Source organism: Aegilops tauschii, chromosome 3 (genome assembly GCF_002575655.3).
Source record: "Aegilops tauschii subsp. strangulata cultivar AL8/78 chromosome 3, Aet v6.0, whole genome shotgun sequence".
Taxonomy (NCBI): Eukaryota; Viridiplantae; Streptophyta; class Magnoliopsida; order Poales; family Poaceae; genus Aegilops; species Aegilops tauschii.
In genome coordinates, this window is record NC_053037.3 from 377,302,185 (window position 1) to 377,311,196 (window position 9,012).

Genomic DNA, 9,012 nt, shown 5'->3' on the forward strand with positions numbered 1-9,012 from the left:
GAATTCCCAAGGCACCCCAAGGTAATATTCAAGGACAAACAAGAGCCTAAGCTTGGGGATGCCCCGGATGGCATCCTCTCTTTCGTCTTCGTTCATCGGTAACTTTACTTGGAGCTAGTTTGTCATTTACTCGTGTGCTTTGCTTATTTTACTACGGACTCTTGAATAGATTGATCAGAAACAATAACTTTGAGGTGGTTTCGTACCCTACAATAATCTCTTCGTTTGTTCTCTGCTATTAGTGACTTTGGAGTGACTCTTTGTTGCATGTTGAGGGATAGTTATATGATCCAATTATGTTATTATTGTTGAGAGAACTTGCACTAGTGAAAGTATGAACCCTAGGCCTTGTTTCCTAGCATTGCAATACCGTTTGTGCTCACTTTTATCATTAGTTACCTTGCTGTTTTTATATTTTCAGATTACAAATACCCATATCTACCATCCATATTGCACTTGTATCACCATCTCTTCGCCGAACTAGTGCACCTATACAATTTACCACTGTATTGGGTGTGTTGGGGACACAAGAGACTCTTTGTTATTTGGTTTCAGGGTTGTTTGAGAGAGCCATGTTCATCCTACGCCTCCCACGGATTGATAAACCTTAGGTCATCCACTTGAGGGAAATTTGCTACTGTCCTACAAACCTCTGCACTTGGAGGCCCAACAACGTCTACAAGAAGAAGGTTGCGTAGTAGACATCAGTCTCCATCGTATCTACTTTTTCCAACACCTTTGCTCTTATTTTGGACTCTAATTTGCATGATTTGAATAAAACTAACCCGGCCTGACGTTGTTTTCAGCAAAACTACAATGGTGTTAATTTTGCGCAGAAATAGAACTTCTCGGAATCGGACGAAACTTTGCGGAGATTTTTTATTGAATAAATAAATAATATTGGAATGAAGATCCACCGGAGGGGGTCACCAGTCGCTCACAAGGCAACAGGGCGCACCCTAATGCCTTCTGGGCCCACGTGGCTCCGTCAGACCTAATTCCAAGCCTATAAATTATGTCTTCCCGAGAAAAAAATAAAAGAAGTTTCCTCGCATTTCACGATACGGAGCCGCCGCCACCTCCAATTCTTCATCGGGAAGGCTGTTCTGGAGTCCGTTCGGGGCTCCTGGGAGGGGGATTCGTCGTCGTCGTCATCATCAACCCTCCTTCATAAAAAATTCTATGATTCTCACTACCGGGAGTGAGTAATTCCTTCTTAGGCATGTTGGACGGTGATGGAGTTGGATGAGATTTATCATGTAACCGAGTCAATTTGTTAGGGCTTGGTCCCTAGTATCCACTGTTTTCTGAGATTGATGTTGCTATGATTTTGCTATGCTTAATGCTTGTCTCTAGGGCCCGAATGTCATGATTTCAGATATGAACCCTTTATGTTATCATCAATATATTTGAGTTCTTGATCCTATCTTGTATGCACTGTTATTGTTCTAATCCGTAGACCCCGATGAGAACAATTGGGATACTCTCCGGTGATGACTGTAATTTGAGGGGTTCATGTATTCATCATGTGTTAATGCTTTGTTCTGGTTCTCTATTAAATGGAGGCCTTAATATCCCTTAGATTTCCTTATGGACGCCGCTGCCACGAGAGGGTAGGAAAAAAGATGTCATGCAAGTTCTTATTATAAGCACATATGACTGTATACGGAATACATGCCTCCATTGAATTGATGAATTGGAGCTATTGTATATTGTTGTAGGTTGTGACTCTTACATGATGAATGTCATCCACACAAATATCCATCGTTGATCCAATGCCTACGCTTTTCACATATTGATCTTTGGTAAGTTACTGCTGTTGTTGCCACAGTTACAATCACTACAAACTGTTACTATTACTGTCATTGTTACTATTGCTACTGTTACCGCTACTACCAAACTATCATACTATTGTGCTACTAAATACTTCGCTGCAGAAATATTATTCTCCAAGTGCGGTTGAATTGACAACTCATCTGCTAAGGCTCATAAATATTCTTTGGCTCCCTTTGTCTCAAATCAATAAATTTGGGTGAAATACTACCCTCGAAGACTGTCGTGATCCCCTATACTTGTGGGTTATCAGGCGGATACAAATTTGACGCAATTTGGATCACTATCCACGTATAGTGTGCAAACTTGCATTGGAATAAGAAGTGTTTAATTGTCTTGTCATGAGTACTAAAATAACATTTCTTACTCCCTGGCCAGTTGCGCTTTGCAAGGTTGTCTTTGGTTAGCATAACTCTCCTATGAAGATACCACATTAAGATTTTAACTTTTAGTGGAGTCTTCGACCTCCAATTTTTTTTGTTATTGTTATTCACCGGTACCTCAGTGCGTTAGCACACGGTACATAGAGTCTACTTGGAAAGACCCCAATATAGTAAGGTGCCAATGAAACACATTCCGACCTTGGGTTAGAATAATCAAATCCAGTTGGGATAAAAGATTATGCCATGACGTAAGTCGAGGGCCAACCAAATCCCTCCTGAACAAAATATTCGACAGGGATGAATTGAGCACCTACGCAATAGTATTATTTTTATAGCAAGCAATGTTGGACATGGCTGGATATATATTGTTCTCGGAGACTGGCATTGCCTAACCAGATGTCTTCCCATAAAAGAATTTCCGACCTGTCCTTTGTCATGAAAGACCCAAAGCGAAAGAGTTGTTTCGTTGTTGCCATTAGGTCAGCCCAAAAATGCGAGTCACCAGGTTTTCAATATGCTTGAGACACGCCTTTTGGCCTAGATACTTGTTGCATATCATGGTTTACCAAACACCATCTTTAATAAGAAGTTTGAACAAACACTTACTGAGTAGGACCTCATTCTTAACCTGCAAGTCATGAATTCCAAGGCCACCTTGGTCTTTCGGCCTACAAACCACGCTCCATTTGGCCAGCCTGTATCTGTCCGGGGACCGGTCTGCAGCCAATCATATGGGAGCCGGCCATCCAACCTTGTCATGTAAAACTTCCGCCTCTTTTTTTAAGCTCAAAATAATCACATATCAAATCATAGATGATTGAAAATGTTCAAACGCTACGGTAGTTCTAATTTAAATATGGGATAATTAATTTGGTGCCCTTAGTTGTGTCTCACTCGGCAGGTTTACCCCTAGTTTCCGAAAACACTTGTTCTTTCTCAAACTACTTTGCTCCTCTTATGCTTTTGCCCTTTGACCGTTTGACCATCACTTTAAAAACTTCATAAAAGATTCATAGTAACTCAGAAAAATTCAAATAAGATATCAAATTGTTCAGAAAAGCATCACTTATATGTGCATGTCATTTGCATTCATGAAAAAAGTGTTGGCCGGTCTCATCTCAGTTTTAGCTCATATGATCTTAGCATGAACTGTAAAATCTAAAAAATTCTTAAAAAGTTAAGAAAATGATGACAAATTTTGACCAATGTTTTGAGTGCTTGCCAAGTTTCATAAGGGAATGAGCAGAATGGTTCGCAGACAGCTCGATCCGGACCCTAGTAAGCGGTTTGAGGGTCCGTTTTGACAATGCCCTAACTTGGTAATTTTGTCCAACCGCCTGCTGTTGACTAGTAAACGTGGCAGTACAGTCAAGAATCCAAATGGCACAAGTTTCACAGAGTGACTAGACTACTCATGCAAAGCAATCTCCAACTTTCCATCAAACAGATGGGCGACACGCACTGTTTCAGTTGCCTTTTCTCTAGTAAATTTATAACAATAAAAAAAGGTACAGTTTCACGCCTGGTCGATCCATACGTACTACGTACTTCCCTGAGTTCCCTCGACTGACTTGGCCTTGGCAAATCCGGGCGCTTGGTTTGAGTTTTAACTCGCCGTGGGGTGTAAAAAAAGTACTACTACAAGTCAGTTTAGAGGGCGTGCGCGTATCTCTAGGTCGTCAATTTAACCAACCTAATACAAGTCATATATTACAAAAAATATACCAACATAAACTTCGGAGTTTCTACTTTCAAAAGATATAATTTTTGTGTTATATAATTTATATTAGAGTAATAAAATTGACAACCTAGGTATACGTACAGGACTTGTAAACTAAAATGGAGGTAGTATATCAAAAGATGATGAGAATCAATTGCTAAGTACTTTCTCTATTTGAAAATTCTTATCTTAGATTTGTCTAGATACGAATGTATCTAACACTAAAACGTAACTAAATATATTCGTATCTAAACAAATCTAAAACAAGAATTTTGAGACGAAGGGAGTACTACTATCAGCTCCATTGCCAAGTTAACCCAAACCAGAAACCAGCAAGCCACATAGTCCCTACCATACGAAGTGGACGCCAGTACGTACTAAATTACGGTTTTTACAAGTACAAGGTATGTACGGCAAATGCCTAGCGTAGCATAGGAGTACATATTTACCATTTCCAGTCCCAAAAGGGACTACCAGTACATATTAGGCCACGAACCTTTTGATTGTTTAACTAGCCAGTCATGACTAGACTAACCTAGAATAGCACTTTACGACCTGTAGCACGATCTTGCGGTTAACCCCAGACATGGATTATTCCTGTCGTAAGTTCCCTGCATTTACCCTTAAATAAAGTAATGGTACTACGCACCAGGTCCATGCGCTCTGGCCCATGTCTGTTCCCGTGACGTGCGCGAGAGCGAGACGTGACAGTGCCCGAAAATCATGGACAGCGATCCCATGCCGATGAGATGCGATGCCGATGCAAGCCAGGACTCGGACCAAGCAGCAAGCGCGCGCGGTGCGACATGATGTGTGCAGCCCCGGACCGATGGACCGACCGGGTCGGATCGTACGCGCATGCGTCACGGGCCAGGCCAGAGCCAGACCAGACCGAACCTTCCCTTCAGCGCAATGTCAGCGGCGGGCGGGCGCGTGCTGACCTCCCACCTTGACACCGACCGCGCCGAGCCCGTCCGTCCCGCCCAGGAGAAAAATAATGGGCGCCCCATCCATCCATATCGCGCCTCCCGAGTTCCGATGCGACGCGCCACAAAGGAAAGCATGGATATACATAGAAATTTATATGTGCGCGACTAGACTAGCCAGTACGATCGAGGAGTAAGCTGGTTCAATCTTACAGTACTATATGGCGATGATGATGCGGCGATGATTGGTGGCGTCACTAGGGAGCTTCTCTTCTAGGGGCGTCGTATGCGGTGAAAGTTGCGGCCGGTTTCTTGCGACCCGGAGCATCGATCGACGGACACGAGAGAGGCTTTTTTATCCGTGGCAAGGCGAGCGCGAGGCGAGGTGAGCCGGAAGTTTCTTGGAACCCGACGTACGGGCGGCACTTGAGTTTTTTGATTGACACGTTCACCTCTGCTTAGCACTTGGGTTGGACATGGTCACCTTGCTCTCGCGGCTTTGCATGCGCAAGTGTGTCAAAATCAAGCACACGCCTCCCCGAATTCCGATAGAAAAGAAAAATGGGACGGCACGCGCCTAACTAAACGTGACCACTATGCATGCTACTCCACATGCTAGTTAAGCGCCTTAATCTCCCTCAAAAAAAAGTTAAGCGCCTTAATCCATTGCCCATGTGCTTCAACAGACCAGGCCGATGGACATAGGTTAATATAAGATCGAGTAATCAAATAGTGCTAGCACTTCTCATTTTTTGCGGGAGGTCGAGTAATCAAATGCGTGGCGTGGTGATTGGCTTGCTACATGGAGAAGGAGAATCTAATCTAATCATCCGTCCGGTCCGGTTGCTCGCTTGCATCCACACGCCTGTTAATTACTCCCTCCGTCTTATAATATAGGAACGATTTTTATACTAATGTAGTGTCAAAAAAACTCTTATATTATGGGAGAGGGAGTAGCTAGCTGGGTGCATTTTTCTTTCTTCGCCTCGCTCCATGTCCATGATGGGCTTAACGGCCGGGTCCGTGCATGACACTGGCTGCCGCCCATGCAAAGCATATGCGAGCCCCATGACCGATCGACCTGGTCCATCGCGCGCACGTACACACGGCACCGCCCGGCCCAGCTTCGGTTCGTCGCCTTCATCCAGCGCGTCACACCGAGAACTTGCGCGGTACATCATGCGCTTCTCGTTGCCGGACCCCCTGCCTAGCTTTTTAGCTCCATCGGACCAAGCAACAGCTGTACGAATTGATCAAACAAGTGACTACATACGGATCAAACACATACTCCCTCCGTTCCTAAGTATTTATTCTCAGCAGTGTGTGTGATATACAGTCTCTCTCACTACAGGTTCTTTAAGTCGACGAGTGATTGGCTACTCGGACTAGAGGCGGACTTGGGCGCGAGAACTAGGGCGACTTTACCAAATCAATCTCCAAGGGGGATTCGGATTTGACAGAGCCATGTCCAGGTCACATCGATCGCACTAACTCAAGCTCGCACAGTGATCGGACTGCATGGTTGGTACTTGGTAGGCAGAACCCAACAGTGGCAAGCAAGCAAATTGGGAGGGAATCCAAATCTAGCTCATCATCTATGACATAGCAGTGGCGGATAAGATAATGTACATGTAATGATCCATCTCATGGACACAGAAAATGAAGAGGGGCAAGGCGGCGCCAGCCAGCCTGCAACTACGGAGACCGACGACTAGCTCGGCATGAACATCTTGCGCATGGATGCGGTGACATTAGTGCGTGGCTTGGTTTTGTTTCTCATGTCAGGCTGGGGCACAGGCCGGCGCCCGGCGGCTTGACGTTGACGTGGTCGGCGGCGGCCGCCCACATCTCCGCCTGCGCGTTGGGGAAGTAGCAGGCGGAGAGCTCCTGCAGGGACGATTGCGCCCTGCTGTCTTGCGCTTGCAGCAGCGACGCCCCGAACCCGCCGAACAGGTCCGCCTGGGAGAAGTCCCCGCCCCCGACGAGCTCGGGCAAGAACATGTCCTCGAAGGCCATGTTGATGGCCCAGCTGTTGGCGGCGGCCGGCGTCGGCATGGCCGAGAATTCGGCGAGCGGCGCCGCGGTGTTGACGTTGTAGTGACCGAGTGGCGCGGCCTGGTGGGATGGGGAGTACATGGCGCCGAAGCTGCCCGCGTCGCCGCTCGCGGTGGTGACGGCGGACGAGGCGGACGCGGGCGACGGCTGCATGTATGATGCGCATTGGCTCTGCGGGGCGGGCGGTGGCGTGGCGATCGTCGCGCCGCCGGCATGTCCCCGGCCGGCGGTGCCATGGTGGTGGTAGTGCTGCTGCTGGTGGTGGTGCATGGCCATGGCCTTCTTCTTGAGCTTGGTGTTCCAGTAGTTCTTGACGTCGTTGTCCGTCCTGCCGGGAAGCTTGGACGCGATGATAGACCACCTGCAGGTTGGGCACGCACACAGAGAGAGACGATCAGTCAATTACGTGACATACTGCAGGAGTGGCAGCTACAAACAAATCTGACGGGACGCTTGGGAATCCGCATGCGATTCAGTGCATATGCGCTCAGCTAAATCGTTTTACCTGCTTCCGATGGAGTTGTAGAGGGAGCAGATGACCATGTCCTCCTGCTCGGTGTAGCCGCCGTGCTTGATGTCCGGCCGGAGATAGTTGAGCCACCTCAGCCGGCAGCTCTTGCCGCACCGGTTAAGCCCTGCGCGCGCACGTCAAAGCTTTAGCAACCATGGAAAATTAGGAAGCTCCTCGAACTGCAAAAGGACGACGCCGGCCTGCAGCGATCGATCCCTATCTAGTCCGTCCCCGGCACCGGCAGGCTAGGCTAGCTCCGGGCAGGTCGATTACTGCAGCACGCGCCGCGGCCACACGTACGTACCTGCTTTCTGCGGGAGCGCGATCCAGTTACCGACGGCGCCGTGGCTCCGGACGTAGCTCCGCAGCAGCTCGTCCTCCTCCGGCGACCACGGCCCCCTCTTCACGCTCGCCTTGTCGCAGCACGGCGCGCGCCCCATGTCTGCTGCTCCCTCTCGCTCTACCACCACCACGCCGCCGAATTCCCCGCCGAAATCCGCCCAAACAAACACACGCCCTCTGTTGCGGCGTGGCGCGGAAGCCTCTCGTCGCTGCTTCGGCACGATAGGGCGTATGATGGATGATCGGATCGGACCTTCCTGCGCGCAGCGGGCGGCGAGCTGGGTGTGCGGGTGGTGCTGTGCGATGCGGACTCGCGGTGTTGCAGCGCAGCAGATGGAAGGCAGCCAAGGCTATGGAGGGGGCGCGCGTTTTATACTGGGCGTCTGAGCAATCAGGGGGGTTGGGTGGGTGGGGGGTGGAGCCGCGTACGTACCTACGTGGTACGACCATTATCGCGACGACGCCGTCTCTGTCTCTCCCCCCTCGACCGTAGCATTGTCCCTCTCCGTGGCCGTATTCCAAAAAATGAAATAAATTTGGTTTCGCGCGCGTATTATCGGGTTGCTGCTGTTGACTGCCATCTAATTTCGGGGGTCGCTTCTCTTCTACTTCTGGGCGTCAGTGGTCATACTATAATTCCTCCGTCTGTACTTGTGCGCGAGACGATCGACCACTTGTTGCTCGGCTTTAGTCGGTCACGCGGAGGAGATGCCCTTAGAAAAATCCATCTGGGAAGCTGCTATGCGGCCCGTCTGCGTTTCGTGCCAAATGTGCTCCACATTTCGGGGTGTTCTTTCAGTGGATGGATCAGATGGAAGACGCGTGGTTAGCGGCCGCCTGAGCTTCCCTGCGTTTCTTGGCGGACGTCATGCCTTCGCTAGCTCCAGATCCCGTGTGTGGTGGCACTGAAATTCTGATGAAATGTCGCACCCGGTCACGGATTCCAGTTTCAGAGTCAAACTGACGCAGGGCTGAAACCGATTCCAAAGGGGAGCAGTTGAGTTGAGCATGCGAGGAGCGATCATCACAGATCTCCCGAGCTGAAAAAATAATTCTCGCCACAACAGTATAGCTAAGCTGATGGATCTCTGAAATCTTCTAGTAAAATCCAATCGTGGCTGCTTGTGACGAGTGCGTCAGTTCTTGAGTCAGACGAATGCGGTGATGCTGCTCCTCCCCGATCCACGAAAACCGCAGTGCTTTGCGTCGTCTGTCAAACTCGTGCCCATGCATGCAGATAAG

At 48.6% G+C, this 9,012-nt stretch overlaps 1 protein-coding gene across 1 annotated transcript; it reads right to left on the minus strand.

The window, feature by feature from the left end:
- Positions 1-6,427: 6,427 nt before the first annotated feature.
- LOC109764752 (uncharacterized) lies at positions 6,428-8,115 on the minus strand. The gene is made up of 3 exons (XM_020323537.4): positions 7,733-8,115; positions 7,423-7,552; positions 6,428-7,278 (listed from the first exon to the last, which is right to left on the minus strand). The coding sequence occupies exons 1-3, from the start codon at positions 7,866-7,868 to the stop codon at positions 6,639-6,641; spliced, it is 906 nt and encodes a 301-aa protein (XP_020179126.1). The 5' UTR covers positions 7,869-8,115; the 3' UTR covers positions 6,428-6,638.
- Positions 8,116-9,012: the final 897 nt, after the last annotated feature.

Bases quoted from the DNA above. Each gene is read 5' to 3' on its own strand.
- LOC109764752 (XM_020323537.4), bottom strand. From the start codon at position 7,868: ATGGGGCGCGCGCCGTGCTGCGACAAGGCGAGCGTGAAGAGGGGGCCG. The intron at 7,553-7,732 runs GTACGTACGTGT...GTGCGCGCGCAG, and splicing joins CGCGCTCCCGCAGAAAGCAG to GGCTTAACCGGTGCGGCAAG. The intron at 7,279-7,422 runs GTAAAACGATTT...CCCAACCTGCAG, and splicing joins TACAACTCCATCGGAAGCAG to GTGGTCTATCATCGCGTCCA.